The sequence below is a fragment of the Marmota monax genome, unplaced genomic scaffold (genome assembly GCF_021218885.2).
Source record: "Marmota monax isolate L192 unplaced genomic scaffold, Marmota_monax_Labrador192_F-V1.1 WCK01_AAM20220418_F8-fsc00010, whole genome shotgun sequence".
Classification (NCBI taxonomy): Eukaryota; Metazoa; Chordata; class Mammalia; order Rodentia; family Sciuridae; genus Marmota; species Marmota monax.
Genome location: NW_026692321.1, coordinates 11,183,908 through 11,204,567, shown reverse-complemented (window position 1 = coordinate 11,204,567; position 20,660 = coordinate 11,183,908). Strand labels below are relative to the sequence as shown.

Genomic DNA, 20,660 nt, shown 5'->3' with positions numbered 1-20,660 from the left:
ACTGAAGTCTGTTGTGGGGAGAGTTCAAGGACACAGAAGTTGTATGGTGTAGAAACTATACCAAGGAGGGAACTAGTATAGACCTAGCCAAATTAAGAGGGGATCCTAGAGAAGGAACATTGGCATTCCTTACCCACAATTAAACTCTGAAAGTGATTTACAGAATTTATAAAAAGCTTTGTTTTCCTTCGATGACCCTAACAAACCTCAAAAGCACAATACCTGAACTGACTTATTTGTTAACTACTGGCCAGTCAGTGAGCCAGCCACAGTGGTGTTCACCTGTAGGCCCACCTACTTAGTAGACTGAAGAAGAATCCCTTGAGTCTAGTGGTTTAAGGCCAGTATAGGCAACTTAGCCAAACCCGTCTCGAAAAAGAAAAAAGATTTATCTGTATATTCTCAGATCCCATTTTAAAATCCATTTCCCATCTCCATGTTTTCTTATAAACCCTTTGTGTGTGAGTGTGTGTTTTAATAAGCTTAATGCCATGTTCTGCACATTTGAGTAAATTTGCATGTCTTTTTAAAAATTCTTTATGGGCTTTGATGAAATTGGATAAGATACATATGTAGTTTAAATGAAGAAGTCATCAAGTCATATGATGTAAGTTGGTCAGGGAAGAATTCAGAAAAGAGATGATAACTGCTCAGTTTTTTAACTGGTGAGTTTGTCAAGTGACAGAAAAGGCTAATTGCCTTCTAGGTAAATAAAATACTATGTGAAAGATGCATGAAGGCATGACATTGTAAATTATTTTCCTAAAAAATAGCATTTGGAATTTTTATAGGAGGGAATAGATTAAAAGAGAGATAAGGCACAAAATCGGTAAGACTTATTAATTAGAAGAGAAGGAAAAATCAAGAATGACTTTTAGATTTCTTGCTAGAATAACTAACTGAATGATATGCTATCAAGTGATTTAGAGAGAAGTATGAGGGGAAAAAGTAAATTTGTCAAAAGTACATAAAGTCCTGTTTTGAAGTGTTGATTTTGAACTATAGGCTATAGATAAGTATTTGGGAGTGAGGAGTAAAGTGTTTTCTCCTTCTTCCTGAAAATTTAACCTATGTTTATCTTCAGCTCTGATCCCAGGTTTCTAAAACCTGATAAAAATGAAATTTCATTTGTGCTACCAGACAACATTATTTAATGATAAAAATGACCCATGACAGGTTAGTGTGACTGGACTGGGAGAATTTGGCACACCTGGTATGCATGACGACTCCTATAATCAGCTATTTTCCTTATGAAGAACTTATAAAGTTGTTATGAGAGATAGTGACTTCTGTGAGGAATATTCTTCAACTTGCACTGTCATTTTGGAACCAAGAAAGAATAGTCCGGAAGAGCTGTACCAATTGCTCTATGAACTGCCACAGGGACCCCTGTGAAGGGGAATGCCTGGAATTGCCCTGCTCGCACACTGTGTTTTCTGGCCTATGTGATTTCCAGTTGCTTATAACGTGTTGGATTTGAGGGGTGCAAATGTGAGCTAAGTTTATGTTGTATGATATCCCTTGTTTTGGAAGTTGGTGAGTTCATATGCTGAGAACTGGATCTCAGGAGTTGGGTGGAAGGCTTGGGGATTATCTGATTAAGGGTTTAGACTAGTTACCACAAATCTGAGAGGGAGCTGAATCAAAGTCCTCCAGAGGCTGCAGGATTTTTCACTATTAATGTGTGTTTATTTATAGATGTCAAAGGAGAATGTGTCCTGATGGATTAATACTATAATAAAGGTTTTTAGGACAGAAGAAGAGGAAGGAAGGAGTGAAGATGCTATTGAGAGAATAGTTCAAAGAAAGCGAGGTCCGGGGAAAATGTTTAGGTCAGCCTGCATAAGACTAGACAGCAGGTTTGACATCAGTCTGGCAGGATGGGATAGAAAGCTGTGGTAAGACAGAAATTTAGAGTTTAATGAAAAGAGGTACTGGTGGTAGTAAATCCATGTTTTGACTTCAAGAGTAGGTTGCTGAAGCACAGAGTTGTTGAAATTAGTGGAAGAAGTTAGATTCTAGTTCTTTTTATTGACAGGATATTGACAAGAGTCCTGAATATATTTAATATTATCAACTCTAGTTGCCTCATGCACACATTTTGAAGGATTTATTTTTGTATGTGTAAATAACTTTGGCAGTGTAAATTGTGATTCAAATGCTAAATTTAAAACTTGGACATGTTATATTAATGTAAAAAAGAATAGTGAAATACTAGTAGAATATCTGCATGCATCAGATAATTAAGACTCATTTCATTCATTTAAGCTTACATTAGATAATGAAGGTACCTAGCAATATGCCTAGCTCCCAGGGAAGCAGATAGTCAGGAACTATGTAGTTCCCCTTTTTATCAAAAGAGACACTTCTTTTTAGCAATAGTAAAAGCTGCTGGGCTACACATCCTTCCAGTACTCACCCATAACCATGTCTGCATGTATTCTCTTACCTCTTTCTCAATAAAAGACGTGTTTTTTTCTCTCTAATGCTGTTCTGTTTGTGCTCAGAATCACATACTTTCTTGCTTGACTTGTGAACTCTTTTTAAAAAATAACTCCTCAGCCACACACTTTCCATTGACTTCTTATCTCTTTAAACATAGGTCAGACTCTTCCTAAGGTATACTTTGCACTCAGTATTTTGAGGCACTACTCTCTGCTCCTAAAATATTCATTATATTCTCCAGTTATTTTTTTGTTGCCATCTCTAAAGGAAATACATATATATTTTTGTATATATATTTACTTAGGCATTAGATACTATTAGATACACCTTACTTAAATCTTTTACCCCTTTTGTTATTATGACACCATTTTCTTGATTGGTCTACCTAGTAGATGCTTCTTGACCTATTTTGTAGGCTTTTCTTCATCTACTCCTTTCATTAAGGTGCTTCTGCCATCTATGTTCATGGTCTCCTCTCTTATTCTCACTATGTATTCTTAATATATTCTTACATTTGTAGACATTAAAAATGTGCCAGGTTTTAAGCATGTTTTTTCCTGTACTTTAAATTTGATTATGGTATTTTTCCTTTTACTCAGCTATTAGAAATGACATTATTAAGTGATTTTATAAAGCCTAATTAGGATCATAAAATTATTTTGTCCTGGAACTTCTTTTACCAGTGAAGCCCATATGCTACCTTCAATTTTATGCATAGTTTTCCTCTGCCTTTTGTGTCTTCTTCAGGCTTTCTACCTAGCTTGGTGTGGTCAGCCCGTTTCATAGTATCCTTTCCTTGTTGCCTTCCACTGACATCTCATTGCTAATGTCTTTTCTGCTTTGACTTCTGAACTAATTTTATAACATCTTTCAACCTCCTCCAATTGATAGTAATGTAATTAGTTGTAACATAATTAATTATGAAGTAAATCCCTCTTAAGGATAGCAAAAGGAAAGCATGGTGGCAAGTTGGTGCCGTAGAGCAAACTGTTATAGCAGCTCCATCTAATGATGGTATGTGCTTGCTCAGATTTCACCAGAATCTCCTACTGCCTCCTCCTCTCATAGTCTCCTCTTCCCTTTCCGTTATCTCCTTGGTTTCTACTTTGTTCCATTGATATTGCTTCGCATTTTCTAGAGCATCCACTCCTTGTTCTTTGCTTCCACTTGTTTCTCCTTCCACTTGAATTCTATCCTAATAAGGCCATTTAGCTCTCAGTATCTCATTTCTGTTTTCCTTCATTAGGAAAACTCTGCAAAAGCAGATGTCTGTATCTCCATATTCTTTCTTCCCCTTTAATCTTGAACCTATTCCAGTTCTTTTGTCTTTATTTTTTATACTAGGGATTGAACTCGGGGGTACTTTACCACTGAGCTACATCACTAGCCCTTTTTATATTTTTATTTTGAGACAGGGACTCACTAAGTTGCTGAGGTTGGCCTAAAACTTTTGATCTTTTGCCCCAGCCTCACATGTCGCTGGGATTACAGGTACTCGCCAAAGTGCCAGGCTTCAGCACACCTTACAGTGCTGAATTTGATAATCAGTTTTTACTATATTTACTGACTTGAATTATTAGCAGTATTTGGATTTGTTGATCATTTCATTCTTCCTAAAACACATTTTTCACTTGGTGCCCAGGACTATGCACTTCTGATTTTCCGAATTCCCCAAGTGTTCTGTTTTAGTATTTTTGCTTTTTCCTCCTCACCTCTGACTATATCAGCATTCCATACCTCTCCTTAGAGTATGTATTATTTCTCCTGAAGTGAACTCACCCATTTTGATGGCTTTAAATACATACGATTACCGAACGACATCTCTACTTGGCTCTTTTTTCTGAATTTTCCACTTAGATGTCCCTAGGCATTCCAAATGTAACAGGTCTAAAAGTCAAACTCCTGATTTCCACCCTGAAACCTGCTCCTATAATCCCTTCCTTTTCATTTTTCCATTCCCAAGCCAAATATCCATCATTTTTGACTCAGCTATGCCACACCTTGTTGGCTGAACATTAAAAATCTATGCAGAGTCTGAATACTTGTAGCTTCCATTCTTGTTCATGCCATCCTCATGTTTCACTTGAATATTGCAGTCAATTCTGGTTATCCGACACCACAGTCTTAGGACAGCAGTCAGATCCTGTCATTTTTCTGTACAAAGCACCATAAAACTTCATCTCTTTCCTTTATCAAAGGCCCATGTGATTTGCCTTCCCACCATGTTTCCTCTCTTGAATCTATAAGGGTTCTCCTTGACTGTTTAGTCTGCCACTGCGCACTGGCTACATGGTCTTTCCTATGTACTTTTCAGAGCCTTTGCAATTGTTCTTCCCCATGAATCTCTCATTTGCTCAGATGTCTGCCCAGTGAGGTTTTTATTGCCTGTGTTTGTGTGTGAGCAAGCATTATGTTGCAACCTTTGCCTCCTTTTTTCCTTATATTTTCCTTTAACAAAATGTAAGCTATGCTCCATGAGAAGCTTTTTTGTTTTTTGTTTTTCTTTTTAAGGATCGTGTTTTAGAAACCAGGGATCAGAGATGGAAATAAACAAGTAAGCATAGGTTAGATTCTTATGCAGAGAGAAAACACTTTATCCCTAACTCCCAAATACTTATGTCTAGCCTAAAGGTTCTCTACTGTCTGGAATAGCACCTTGCACATAGTTAGGTGCTCAGCAAATACATGTTGAATTAATGCATGAAGACGTATAAAACATATAAAGGTGTTGACTTGTTTTGAAATCCTAGGACTGACTAAAAACTCTTAAGAATACTATAGTTGCTTCCCTTCAGTAACTTATTGATTCAGTACCTACTGTTCTTAGTATGTTCATCTTTCAATGCTCTTAATAGCTCATGTGTTTCAAATTTAATTGAAAGATTGAATGTCTCTTACGGATCCCAAATTTCAATTTGTAAGAATATCTTTTCTCTGTTGATAATAAACTTTACTTCATTTTTTTATTGTTTTGTATCAGTAGAACAATTGTGTAACTATTAAAGATGTATTTTAATTCACTGTGCTCCATCATCCTATATAGAATTGAGAACTTGGGACTTAATGGATCTTAATTAATTAACTTATGTTTACGTATGATTACAGTGGGAGATTTAAGGAAATTTTAACCATTATAATAAGCAAAAGGGCTTAAAGGTTAAGAATACAAATTCTAAAATCTATACTGCCTAGTTAAAGTCCTTGCACAGTCTTATTCGCTAGTGTTATAACAATAGGGAACTTAAACTCTGAAACATCCTCATCTGGGAAAAAAAATGGAGAGAATGATTAAGTAATAAGCTTAGCACAGTGCTTAGCACATAGCATTATATAGATATTAACTAAGTAAATTTTTAGATTTAGATTTTTAAATTTAACTAAGCAGGTATGTTTACAGATGTTATCAGATATTTTTTCATCTGATTATCTTTCCCATTAAATATATACAATTTTTACATATATAAAATTTACACACATATTTATAATTATAAAGTTTGTTAAGTTTTGTCTCTTTTATCTCCTAGAGCTGCTCATCATCCAGAGTTCCCAACAGTTCTGACAGCTTTAGAAATAGATAATGCAGTTGTTGCTAATAGCCTAATCGACATGAGGGGCATAGAGACAGTGCTGCTAATCAAAGTAAGACCAGATGCTTGTTGTATTTTATGTTACTTTAAAATTTTCAAAACTCAAGGTGGTTTTATAAACTCCTTTCTTTATCATGAAAAACTTTATGTTTCACCATTTTACTTTACGCTAGAAAAACCTATAGGGTAATATAGAACTAATTGGCTTGTATGTTTTTTTGCCTCGGGTAACTTTATAACTTTGGACTATTCTTTGTGAAATAATGTCACAAATAAATATTGTTCTTTTGGTACACAGTACTGTAACATTTTTGGTTCATTTTTTTCTTGATTTGCTGCCAAGTTCATTTTTTATTTGCTTATATATATTTACCTATACAAGTGTGTGTGTATACATGTATACATCTATATACACACACACACACATATATATATATATATATATATATATATATATATAAAACTCTAACTTTTAAATAAAGTACTTGATATTTTGTAAATTTTTTCCTATACCTTTGTGCTCTGTGAAAATTAAATGATACTTACTTTCCAACTGTACATGTATTTTTGTATACTTGTTAGATTAGATCATCATATTTTGTCTTATCTATTGACAAGTTGCTGAGCAGCGGGCAGGAAATTTAAAACAGAAATCTGTAATTGAGACAACCTAATTGTTTCTCATTAATGGAAATTTAAAAATAAAGGTTTTGATATCCCAGATATGTACCCATGAACATTTCTACTATAATTGTGAGTTTGGCTCTCAGGTTTTAGAAATATACTTGAAAATAAATAACGAAGCCTTGCTCAGAAAGTCTGTCCCTAGAGAGGTTTATGAGGCCTTGAGTAAGCCTCATCTTCTTTTTATTTCCTCGAGGGCTTAAGTATTTCCAGGCTTTCTCTATATAATTTCATATGCTGATCTTTTCTTAAATTTTGCTAGCCATTCATAGCATTTAGAAAAACTTATTGTATGAACTTTTCTAAAGTAAATGTATTTATGTGAAAAGTTACTTAAAATAACTTAATTTGAAATGGATGTGAATATTAGAATTTAAAAATAAAGTCTACCAATTTATCATAAAGCATTTTTTCAGTTGTTTAGTGACTATATATAGTTTTAATTCCTTGAATCTGGAACTTGTTTTTGAAATTTTTATGTTAACTTCATGACATTGCATTTGAACGTTCAAAAAAACTTGAATTATATTAAAATAATAAAGACAGGTAATATTTTAAAATTGTGCCTATTGGAAATTCTTTGACATTGTTTTAAAAATGTATTTTCCCCCCTCTATTGTTCTAGAATAATTCTGTAGCTCGTGCAGTTATGCAGTTTCAAAAGCCACCCAAAAATTGTAGAGAAGCTTTTACTGCTGATGGTGACCAAGTTTTTGCAGGACGTTATTATTCATCTGAAAATACACGACCTAAGTTCCTAAGCAGAGATGTGGATTCTGAAATAAGGTTAGAGTCAAGTTTATCTTTATTGCATTATTCCCACTTCCTTTGAGCTTCAGTTTCATTCATTAAAGTTATTTAAACAACGAACTGTAACTTATCTTGGTGTTAGCTTCTTATAAGATCCTTTAAGTAGATGTGAAATTATGGGTTGACTGTGATCCCAGTGGCTCTGGAGGCTAAGACAGGAGGATGGTGAGTTGAAAACCAGTCTCAGCAATGGCGAGGCACTAAATAACTCAGTGAGACCCTGTCTCAAAATAAAATATAAAATAGGGCTGGGGATGTGGATCCGAGGTTGAGTGCCCCTGAGTTCAATCCCTGGTTACTCCCCACCAAAAAAAAGAAAGAAAGAATAAAAATGTAAATGAGCTATATCACTGTGTCTACCATTTCGTTCTGCTGATTTTTCTCAGGGTCATTTGCTGGTTTCATTGTGGCTAATGCTCCTTATCATGTCTCTGACTGGTACTCTGAGTTGTACCATTCTAGAAAGAACATCAATCAACACAGTTAGAACATATGCCTAGAAAACTAGAGCTATTAAAGGAGACAAACTGAGAAATTATATAAAAAACTAATAATGTACTTAATGAGATTTAAGAGCATGCATGAAGAATTTTTGTACCATAAATAATCATGATTTCTGACCTGAATTAATTCAGTTGATAAATGGATAGGTTGTGCCTGTATTAATGACTTAAGTGTAACACAGAATATAAATAAAAGAAATATTTAAGAAAATGGAGCAACGTATTCTAAATGACTTGTATGTTTAGGGAAAATGAGAGTTTAGTTGCAATAGTTCAGTATTATTTTCAACTAATACTCATCATTTTAATGTGAAAGCAGCGTAAAATAACAAGTACTGAAAGGTTTAGTAAAACTTATTATTTAGCAACAGAAAAAAGTTGAAGGACCAGCAGCTTGAGTGCTGTGACATTGGTTTTATTCATTATCCCAATGTGGTTTTGAGTTATAAAAGTACATATAATACGTAAGCAAGCTTTCAGAATAATTACTAGTATAATTACTAATTTTATAAAAATATTGTCTACCTGGGCTTGGGAGTCTGATGCAAGAGCTGCAAGATCAAGATTAGCCTGGGTGACTAAATAGAAACAGAACTCAGTGGTACAACACCCCTGGGTTCAATCCCCAGTACCCATCTCCCCCCCCCCCCCAAAAAAAAAGTTACTTCTTCCATTTTTTTAAGTTGTCAAAATAATAACATTTTTATAGACTTTTAAAAGTCTGTTTTTCAAATTTTTTTCTTTCATTTGTTCAGACAACAAATATTTAGTGATCACCCAACGTGACCTACCATGCCATGCGCTAATCTAGGCACAAAGTTCATCTGAAAACAGAGTACACAGAAATTCTCTCTTGGAGCTTGAATTAAGCAAGGGGAAGTAAACTACTTGAAAGCCAGGTCAGGTTAGATGGTTATCTGCTGTGGAAAGAGACAAAGCAGAGTAGGAATTGGGAATGAGGTACATACTCAGGGAGCGTGCTGGTCCCACACATACAACTCACATACGTAGCTTGGGTTTAGTATATCTTTCAGTAGGTAGCAAATGTTCTTTCTCCACGTAAGACTGAATTAAAAACTAAAGAGCAGCACTGTACAAAAATGGTAATAATTAGTCCTATCTAGAAAGAATGAAATTGTCATATTCAGCAGTTTTTTGAATGAGTTATGTTGGTTTCTTGAATTTTTGCTGATGCTCAGAACATTGTATAACATTAGTCTTTGATCATTTTGTTTTTATTTTTTGTTTAGTCTCAAGGTTCCATATTTGTTTACTTAGTAAATTTTGGTTTTAGCAAAATATCTGTTAGTTAATAATGATGTAGATTTGTTTATGATGAAGTAAATATTTTATATTAGATGCTTAGGAGCCATATTAAAGCTTTGCATCTGGCTCCATTTTTATCATTCATCATTTATTCGGCTGACATTTAGTGAGTTTTCTTTTAATTTGAAATTGTACCAAGGTAGAATTTTATATACCAGTATATAGTTTATGTACTGTTTTACCTAGCAACTGAAAGGAACAAAGGGCTGGTGATATTGAAGCATGGACTGAAAAATTGTTTCAAATTTCAGAGGTATTAAAATGTGGGAAAATATGCATTTCAGTGTAATTCGGCCAACTCTCTCAACCAGGAAAAAGTTGTTCATAACTGCAAAGATGGTTTTCTGTCTCTAGGCACACAGGTTTCAGACAGAAGATTGGATCAGTCAGGCAGGGAAAGATTGCTTCCAAAGCCACTTGACTCTGTTGCCTCCTTATGCATTCTTGGCATATTTCTTTTTTCCCACAAACTGAAAATGTTGAGCTGTTACATCCGTTTTCATCACTCTGCCTTTGTGTATTTTTTGTTGTTGTTGTTGTTTAATTCTCCCCTAGTTGACAGAGCTTATAAAAGCTTTAAAGAATGCAATAAAGTTGTCTCTTCTCTCACACACACTTTTGTGTTTCCATAGTTCTATGGATATGTAGTACTAGTACTCTCACATTTACATTTTCGTGTGACAGTTTTTTCCTGGTTTTATTGCTTTTGAGGAATCATGTCTTAATTCTGTTTCTACCTCTTCCTATTACTGTGCACACATTCATAGCACATGTGAGACATATTGTTAAGGAAATAAGTAAAACTTGACTCCAGTTTAGGAGATAATCACATTTCTGTTATAATAGATTTGTATTTTATTAATAATTTGTTCAAATTATAAACTGGTTTAGTGGAAGAGGATTTTGTAAACAAGTTATTACAAATAAGCTTTTCTGTAACAATCTAAAATATTTATTATATTGAGAAATAGATTGAAAGTACTTTTTCATCTTCTCTTGATCAAGTGACTTGGAAAATGAGGTTGAAAATAAGAAGGCCCAGATAGTAAATCTTCAGCAGCATCTATCTGCCCTTGAAAAGGATACTCAACACAATGAAGATCTTCTTAAAAGATGCCAACTACATTATAAAGAGTTAAAGGTAAAAAGCAAAACATAATTTTGTTTTTCTCATTTTAACACTTTAAAGTTTATTTTGGAATTTTGTCACTTCAAGTAGTTCTTAAACGCTTTGGCCCCCAAGCCCTTACATTCTTAAATGAGCTTTCATTTATGTGGATTATATCTATCAACTTTTATACCTTTAAAAATTAAAGTAAAATTTTTGGCTAAGTGTAAAACTAAGAATATTTAATAATGAATTTAAAATAATATGAAAAATATATTCTTCAAAACCAAAAAGATTTAGTGAGAAGATTGGCATTTTTAGATTTTTGTAATTTCTAATGTCTGTTTTTATAAAATTCACTTGATTTATGTCAATTTTTGCATTCAGACCCTTGTGATATTATAAATCACAGCCATCTGTACAATTATGAGAAAATGCTCATAAGAGTGATAAATTATGCTTTAGTGTTTTTATGAAAGTAATTTTGACCATGAAGACTTTCTTAAAGGGTCTGGGGATGCCTGAGGGTTACTTGAATCTTAGTTTGAGAATCACTAGGTTAGAGTAATTGAGAGTTTGTGTGTTTCAGAAAAATACTTAGTGTACTCAAAAATGTCATCATTTTAAAATTCTAAGATGGATTAATTTTATGTTTATTGTGTGTGGGAACGGATTAGCAATGAGAATGATGATGGAAGAATTTATTTCTTTCTAACTTCCTTTGGTTTGTTTATTACTAAGGTACCCCTTTTGTCAATTATGGGATCTTTCTGGGTCATATAGCTTTATGGATTAATGCATTCATTATCTTTTCCAAGTGTTTTCTCTCTTCCTTCTTCCTCTTCCTCTTCTTCTTCTTATGTTATTAAATTCTGAATGCTTTCCTTTCAGATGAAAATAAGAAAAAGTATTTCCGAAATTCGGGAACTTGAGAATATAGAAGAACACCAGTCTGTAGATATTGCAACCTTGGTAAAATTCATCTCTTCAGTTGAATATAATGTTAATCAATAAAATTGTCATATAGGTTAATGGCCATCAAATCTCAGCTTTTTTTTAATCCTTCAGTTAAAGCTACTTTTTATGATTGATATCTCCACTCATAATTATGTTAGAAACTAACTGAACTTCAGGCATGTTTTGTGTAGATAACTTTTATGCATAGTTGATTTTGTCTTCTGCTACATGAAATAAAAACTTCATCACAAACTTAATTATGCTTCTGTACAGTGGCCCATTTAGGCACTCTCAGTTAAACAGCATCAGTACAAGTGGACAGAGATGGCAATACCACCTTTGAGTCAGTCATATTTTCTCTCTGCCTTTCCTTCATTGTTTTCTTTTTTCCTAAGTTAATGGCTCCCATTTTAATTCTCCATGTATTCGTTATTCTGTATTTATCTTGTTCCAGCATCCATTTATGACATTCAGCTTATTTTTTTCTGAGCTGCAGTAAACAGTAAGATAAATTTTGCATCTTGTTAAAAAATAGCCACTGTTTGTCAAGTGTCTGTCTGCCTATCTGGCAGGATATTAAATGTTGAAAAATAAGCAGTGAACAAAGCAGCAAAGTCCCATGCTGACAGAACTTCATTCTCATGGCACTTGCTATGGCTTTTTACTAGAAATGTTTCCACTTTTTATTTTTCTGCTTTTAATACCTTTTATTGATAGATTAAATTTCATGAAGGCATGGACTATGTCTTCAGTTTGGTAACACCTAACACATTGTGTGGCATAAGGTAAATATATTTATATGTACACCCTTTTTAAAAAAAGGTTAGTAGACAAAAGTTAGTCCTTTTGATTATGATCTCAAGCAGAATATCATTTGACTTATCTACTAAATATCTTTCCTTCTTATTTTTGAACTTCTTTTTTTTTTTTTTACTTTCTAATTTACCATTAAGGATATGAAAAAATTCTCATGTGTTTATCTTTGATACGATTTGTCTATAGTCTGTAGTTTCTTCTCACAGAATTGTTTCTTTTTTTTCCCCCCTGTTTGATAAAAGTCTATTAACTCTGTAATCTTTAAATGTTATCAGGAAGATGAAGCTCAAGAAAATAAAATAAAAATGAAAATGGTTGAGAAAAACATGGAGCAACAAAAAGAAAATTTGGAACATCATAAAAGTCTTAAAGTAGAAGCAGAAAACAAGTATGATGCAATTAAACTAAAAATTAATCAGCTGTCAGAGCTAGCAGATCCACTTAAGGTATTTATCACTGTTATCCTATTTGTTCTATACTTTATGTTTTAGTTTTATATCCAAAGTGTTCTTATGGATATTACCCTGTCAGAATTATTGATTAAATGTAAATATAACCAGATTATGAATATATATAATTTATTGTATAAACATAAACACATGTTATAAGTGGTAGGAACCAGATTGTCATCATTTTTCAATTACTATAAAACACCTTTGCCTGTAGGAGAATAAACCACTAGATTTCTCTCTATTTCCTCCCCACAATTATTGCTTTTGTTGCCTCTTTATTTTGTGATATATTTTTTTTTCCAGGACCAAAAGTTAGGGACATTTTACACATTTATACCGTTACTTGTGCTCACCTGCTCTTTTGTCGCTCCTTTCCTTTAATAATGGATTAATTGCTGTAAAACACAAATTGAAATAAAGTCCTACCCAACTCCTGTTTATCAGCATATCAGTACATACCAGGCTAAAGTCAGTTAATTTTTTGTTTTTAGCATAAGCTCTTTGAGACTACATTTAAGGAAATGTAAGTATTTAACAAGTAAAGTTTCCATCTTGCTAAATAGCTTAGTTCTCAAGTAGCTTATTGTCATTATATTTATGAATAACTCATTTCAGAACCTCAAATTTGATTTATGAGACTCTGAGAAGAGATAATAATGTATTTTTAAGGGAGAAATTTATATTGATATCACCCTAATTTTCAGGGAAATTGCCCCTTGAATCAAAATGTATTTAGATATTTTTAAAATTTAAAAGAATTTACAGTATAGGAACTTTACTTGTCTTCATTGAAAATTTTAGGAACGTAATTTGGAGAATTGAGAAAAGATGTGAGGGAGTTGGAGGAGAACTGCCCAGAACAGCTCTTCCCTGTGGTGTTGGTGGTTTTCCTGCAGCTGTCTTATGTTTAACTGGGATTCCTACCTGCCTCTATAACCTAAGGAGACTGAACTTCTTTCTTTTTAGGCTGAGAAGAATAAAAAGAGAAAGGAGGCTGATAAATGAGTGAAGAGGATTATAAAATTTAACTGCAGAGTAGAAAGAAAGAAAAATATTCAAAATAATATTGAGAAAGATAAATGAGAAAATAGTTACTATAAGAAGCAAGAATTAAAAAGACTAAATATTTAAGAATAGAGAATAATATAAGCTTAGTTTTTAAAAGAAAATAAATAGAATAAGTAAACATTAAGAATTTCAATAATAGGGACTGGGGATGTAGCTCAGTTGGTAAAGTCCTTGCCTCACATGCACAAGGCCCTGGGTTCAATCCCCAGTACCAGTAAAAAGAAAAAAAAAAAAAAAAAAAGAATTTCAATATTAGGAAAAGTTAAATTAATTCAGGACTCCAGAGTTAACAGTGAAATTATTTTAAAAAGAAAAATTGAACATTATACCCATAGATAATTAAAATAGGGTTACTTAATCAAAATGATGTACTCAATACAGAAAAGAGCAAACTTAGCATGTAAATTATTTGTTTCAGGTAAAGTAAAAATGAGAAATGATGAGGAATAGCTATTTTTCTGTGTGTTGTCTTGTTTTGTGTTTGTTTTTTTGCAATGCTAGGGATGAAACTGAGGACCTCATTTCTGCTAGGCAAGCACTCCATCACAGGGTTACATACCCCAGCTGTATTCTGTTCTTTTAGGGATTTCTAGGTTAAAGCAGTTCTTGGATCTAGGAGTAGTCCTTAAATAAGTTCAAGAGCAGAAACTGGGCAGAAGGCAATAAGAATTCTTGATCTTAGCTCTTAACCTTGGCTGCAGATCATTGAAGGTAGGAGGTGGGTCCTTCAGTAAACTTGCATGTAATTAGCCAGGAGACTTTTTCCTTCTCTATGTCAGGACACACTAGCTGTCAAGAACAGTCTGACCAAGAGGATTTAGGTAATAAAATAATGTGATTCCTCAGAATATTCCATCACAATATATTAGCACCTTCCAGATATAATCATCTTTTTGCGATTAGGATTTTCATTTTATGATGAGGGGTAGTACAGATGTAGAGTGCTGTACTTAAATATGTAGTCATTGAAGTCTTAGCCTAGGGACTGCCCCCCTACACACACACACACACTTTGAACAGTTAGTTATTTTGATGTACACTTGCGAACATAGTGCTTTTGTTATAAATTAAATCCTTTGTACAGGAAATGGCATCTGCATTCAGCCTGTGAACATACATTGTCTGTAGGAGGGTCTCTTGATTTCTGATGTGGATAGTTATTTCCTTTTCTGAATATCTGTTTTCTTTTATGATATCCTTTGGGATTGTTTATTTCTGTCTCTGTATAGCTATGATTCTTGATGCTAAACATGATGATTATGGTATATTTGACCAATATCAGCTGAAGTATACATACAAGTGAACTGATTAAACTAACTAAAATTTATTTGGTGGTTCTTATCAGTAGCCTTTAAAAAGTCATTTTATTGAGATAACTGATGTACAATAAATACACATATGTAAATGTACAATTTGGTAAGTTTTGACATCTATAAACCTGTGAAACTTTCCCCACAATCAGAAAAAAGGACATAATCTTTCATGCCCTTAAGTTTCTTATGTTCCTTTTTAATCTCTCCCTCCCTGTTTCCTGACCCTTATATTTAGATAGCCACCATTTCATTTCTATTACTGTAGTTTGTGCATTTTCTAGGATTATTTTCACTAGTCCCCACTAAACCACAATTTCACTTACTTTGGTTTCAGTTACCCTGGTCAACTGCAGTCCAAAATACTACTTGTATTGACTCAAGAAAGAGACCACATTGACATTATGTATATTGTTATAATTATTCTTTTGTTATTAATCTCTTGTGCCTAGTGTGTAGTAAAAACATAGCAATATAAGGTTAATTAATGTCCATGGGGTTTTGGAATATATCCCCACAAATTAAGAGGGCACCACTGTATCCAGCATTTACATTATTTTAAGTTTTTTTAAGGCAAATGATTCTCTATAAACTACCTTATTTACAAAAAATATAATTGAATGTATCATAACGTATGGAGACTTCTTATAAAAAATTGGATATAAAGTGATTTCTTAATTTTGGGAAACACCTTACTTCAGACATGTTGTGAACATAAACTCTTAATCCTTTATTCTTCATGCAGCATAATCCTACCCATTTTACTGAGTTGTTAATTTTATATCTGGACTGGAAAATTTTTTAAAAGTAATCTTTATAGATTGTTTTGTTTTTATTCAAACAGGATGAATTAAACCTTGCTGATGCTGAAGTGGATAATCAAAAACGAGGGAAGCGGCATTATGAAGAAAAACAAAAAGAACACTTGGATACCTTAAATAAAAAGAAACGAGAACTGGACATGAAAGTAAAGGAGCTGGAGGTTAACCATAACTTTTTAAATTTCATGTTTATCTTTTTATTGTAGCCTTACTCATGATTATTAAAGTGTATTTTCTTTAATGTCATGTTTCTGAAAACAGACAAATGTTGAATTTCTGTCTTTTATAGATTAACAGGTGTTTGGATGAATCACCACAAGAAGAGGCTTAGGGACCCTCAAAGTGTGAGGACTGAATAGACAAGACTCCTTCTATCCCATAGCAGTATACATGGCTGATAAAATGGCACTCACCTGGCTAATATAGCTGCCTACTTGGCCAGCATACTATCAGAAAAAGGCACCCCTTCATTTGAGACTCTGGGGTGTGGGTTGGGCTCCACTTTAGCTCCTGTCAGTCACACTTGTTGACAACTAAGCAGCAACCTTGACTTTAGGGAATAAATTGAAGCTAGTCTTGTAACTAGATGGATTCCAGTTTTGCTTTTATAATCTTAAGGAAAACAATTTAATCATTTCCCTATTTGTACTTGTAATAGAGAAGGTTTTGAGTATAAAATAAGTGTTGTATGTAAAAGTTCTTCTTATTTTTGCATTATTTACAAATAATAGGGTCTTTTGGTGTGTGTGCTTTTAATACCATTGGTGTTCAGATTGCATCGTAAAGCACATGGAAAGTTGTGTCAGACCTCAGGTCCTTGGGTGCTGACTTTTTGTCATTGCTCTTTTAAGTTTATATATAGTGAATGTAATACTCTGTTTTTTTTTTTGTTGTTGTTATTAGTTATAGGTGAACACAATGTCTTTATTTTACTTATGTGGTTCTGAGGATCGAACCCAGTGCTAGGCGAGTGCTCTACCTCTGAGCTACAACCCCAGCCCTGTAATATTCTCTTGAAGATTTATAACAGCTCTGAACTATGTCCTTAATATCAAGTTTACTTATATAACGTTGATATTAAATGTAATTAAAATACAAATATTGAACGTAAGTTCAGAATTTTATTTTTCATATTTTGGCAAAAATGGTATAATGAATTATCTTATAAAAGAAGAATGTTAAATATACTGAAGTTTAGTTTAATTGCACATACCTATAATCCCAGCTACAAAAGAGGCCCAGGCAGGAAGATCATGAGTTCAATCCCAGCTTGTTCAGGCAACACAATGAGATCCTGTCTCAAAAACAAAACAATAAAAAGATGTTAAACTCCTGTATTCTTAGGAGAAAATGTCACAAGCAAGACAGATCTGCCCAGAGAGAATAGAAGTAAAAAAGTCTGCATCAATTCTAGACAAGGAAATTAATCGATTAAGACAAAAGATACAGGCAGAACATGCTAGTCATGGAGATCGAGAGGAAATAATGAGGTAAGAGTGGTTGATAGCTTTTCTGGTTTATTATATAATCCAGACATATTATCAAGACATTAAAAAAATGTTTATAGGTCTTTCATTTTTGGATGAAGTGTTGCTAAGGCATATAGTTGTAGCTGAACTAGTTTGTGTGTGGGTGTAGACTAGGAAATGGATTCTGGGACCTCATGCATGCTATGCTTTGCCACTGAGCTATACCCCAACCCTGAACTAGTGAGATAATCCTTAGTAAACAAAATAGGTAGGAAAGATGTATATTAGTTATTATTACTGTCTTTAAAAGAAGCATTTAAGCAACGTGTGTCTAAATGTTGAAATTTCAACAGAGCCAAGTTATTTTGTTGCTATAACAAAGTATAAAATAGAACAAAGTTTGTGTTTAGATGTTTATTATATTATTTATTAACACCGGAAAATTAAAAATAGTGTGCAACTGTTGAAGAATGGTTAAATTACAGAAAATTGCAGCTGTTACACCATGAAACACTTCTCATGTTAAAAAAAAAAAAAAAGATTGAGAAAACAGGAGCAATTTGTCAGATGTCACTAAATCCCCTCCGTAGGTTGGGAACTATTTTTGCATTTGCGCCAACATTGCATGGGAGGATGCTTTCCTGCGACCTTGCCAACAGAATATATATAAAGTTTATAAGTTGTTTTCCTGACCTTTGACTAAAAAATAGTATGTTTATGTAGTTTTAATCACACTCCATCATTATGAATAAAATCAAAATATTTTTCATATATTTAAAAACTATTTTTATACCTTGATTTATCTGTTCTTTCCCACTTTTTTAAGCATTTTAAAAATCTTTTTCCCTTAAATTTTAAGAGCATATTTAGATAATATGGATGAGAAATACTAGCTATGTGTTGCTAGTATTTTTCTCAGTTCATCATTTGTCTTTGAGTTTTTTAAATTGGGATGGTTTCTTTTTTTTTTTTTATTGCCATAAAAAGATCATTTAGTTCATTTTGTTATTATTTTATTGTATCTGGATTTGGTGTAATTTTATTTTACTTTTTTGTTATCAGAGTGAACCCAGGAACACTTAACCATAAGTGTTAACTAAGCCATATCCCCAGCACTTTTTATTTTTTATTTTGAAACAATGCCTCAATAAGTTGCTGAGGGTAGCTTGGAACTTAGGGATTCTCTTCAGCCTCTTAAGTCACTGGGATTACAGGCTTGCGGCACCGCTCCTAGCTTGGTGTCAAATATTTTAAAAGCCTTTCTCTACATCTAAATTATGGAAGCATCCACCTATGTATTTTTATAACTTACATATATTCTTTTTTTTAATATTTAGATTTTTGCTCTATTTGGAGTTTATTCTTGTGTTTAGTGTGAGGAATGGATTTTTTGTTTTTCAAATGCATCCATTTGAAAAGTTGTTCTGTTTCCTACAAAATGGCACATATGAGTATCGCCTGTTTTTGCAGATTCATAAGAATTTTCCTCTAGCTTTTATATCTTAAAGGATAATTTTGTATAATGTAAATTCTTTGGCTTTGACTTTCTCTTGAGTATCTTATTTATGATTGCACTTTTCCTTAAAGCCCTGCAGTTTGTCTGGAATGTAAGATTCTGTGATTGCTTTTCCTTTTCTGTATGCATTGTGTAAATTTAAGTCTTTTAGATTTTCCTTTATCTTTTGAATGTTTTTTATTGTTTTGAGGTCTTCAGTTATACAAATTTTAGATATTTTTGTCTTTATCATTTTGGCAAACCATTTTGTTTGTGATATTTTGAGTTTTTTTTTTTTTAATTTTTTTAAGCTGTCAATGGGCCTTTTATTTTTATTTATTTATATATGGTGCTGAGAATTGAACCCAGTGCCTCACACATGCCAGGCAAGTACTCCACCACTGAGCTACAACCCCAGCCCTTCAGGTATTTTATTTCTGCTTTGAGGAGGTATTCTCTCCTGCCAGCACTTATATCATTTTTCCCTTTAATTTACAGTGTTTAATTAAAATTTTTATCTGTCTTATGGTAGTATTGTTATAGTAAGTTTTTGTTATTGTTGTTTATAGAATTTTGCTGTACTTTTACAGCCTTTTTTTTCCCATAAATATCTCTGTCTATATATTTTTTTGTAACTCATTTTTCAATCAGTTGAATTTACCTGGACTGGTTATTTGAAGGCTGTGAAGAGTAACTGTGGGAGCCTAGGCCAGGGTTGCCTTTTATACGTAGTTAGGATCTATGTCTTTCTTATTGCAGTATCAGGCTGTCAGTACTGCCTTCTCTAATAGCATTTCTGAGTAGCCATGCCTTCCTTCTCTGACTCTTTGATCTTATCTTGTTCAGGGTAGAGAGATTTAATATTGCCCTTTGTTCTTCTGTTCCCTTGTTGACATCTGTCACTAAGGGAAACATTTTTTTTCCACTGATCTTTTTTTTATATTATAATAACTAAAGCACATTAATTATGCAAATTAGTGGGTTTTGACTATGATCTTTCCATACATGTACATGTGCTTTGAATTGTATCCATCCTCCCTGAGCCCCTCATTTTTTCCCCAAAGAAACTCTTCTTTCCGGTGACTCCTTCACTTTGAGAAGGTGTGTATTTGCTGATATCTCTGAGACCTGCCACCTGTATGCTCCTCGTATTCTACTTTCTTTGTAGCTTGAATTCTTATTCAGTGTAAAACATTCGTTGTATGGAACCTGTTCATTCTAGAGGTGTCTTTTGACTGGGAATTAGGAGATAAGCTGCTGCTTTGTACTCACCATACTTTCTGCCTTCCTAATTCTCCCAGCTAAATGCTTTTGAGATTTATTTACTTTTCTTGTGAATGATGGTTACTTACTTAATGTTTTGTTCATAAAATAGGCAGTACCAGGAAGCAAGAGAAACATACCTTGATCTGGATAATAAAGTAAGGACTTTAAAAAGATTTATTAAATTACTAGAAGAAATAATGACTCATAGATACAAAACATATCAACAGTTTAGAAGGTGAGTATATTTAAAAAATATTACTTGCATATATTACATATTTGTGTTTTCTTTTTTCACATTATGCTTTATAGATAATAAAATTAAGTTAAAAGAACGTTACGTGATTCATTTGTAACAGAAATAGTACTTGTCATTTAGGATTCTGTAATCAAAGAATTCTGATTTGAAGGAACCTTTAATAGCAAGCAAGTTATCCAACTGTGCTAGGTATCCTTCACTCTTAGATGACTTTCATTGCTTGAATAGGTTCTTTGAATGAGAACTCATTGGTTCTGAAACAGCTTATTTCACTGTTGGACATGGTT

The 20,660-nt window shown here is 33.1% G+C and overlaps 1 protein-coding gene across 1 annotated transcript in view; it reads left to right on the top strand.

Annotated features, from left to right (window-relative positions):
- Window positions 1-20,660, top strand: part of Smc6 (structural maintenance of chromosomes 6) — a 77,794-nt gene that overhangs the window by 41,350 nt on the left and 15,784 nt on the right. The window contains exons 16-23 of the mRNA XM_046441302.2: window positions 5,970-6,084; window positions 7,342-7,502; window positions 10,361-10,496; window positions 11,355-11,435; window positions 12,512-12,682; window positions 15,911-16,048; window positions 17,232-17,377; window positions 20,227-20,352. Of these exons, the coding sequence (XP_046297258.1) occupies window positions 5,970-6,084; window positions 7,342-7,502; window positions 10,361-10,496; window positions 11,355-11,435; window positions 12,512-12,682; window positions 15,911-16,048; window positions 17,232-17,377; window positions 20,227-20,352 (1,074 nt within the window). The remainder of the gene's footprint in view (window positions 1-5,969; window positions 6,085-7,341; window positions 7,503-10,360; window positions 10,497-11,354; window positions 11,436-12,511; window positions 12,683-15,910; window positions 16,049-17,231; window positions 17,378-20,226; window positions 20,353-20,660) is intronic.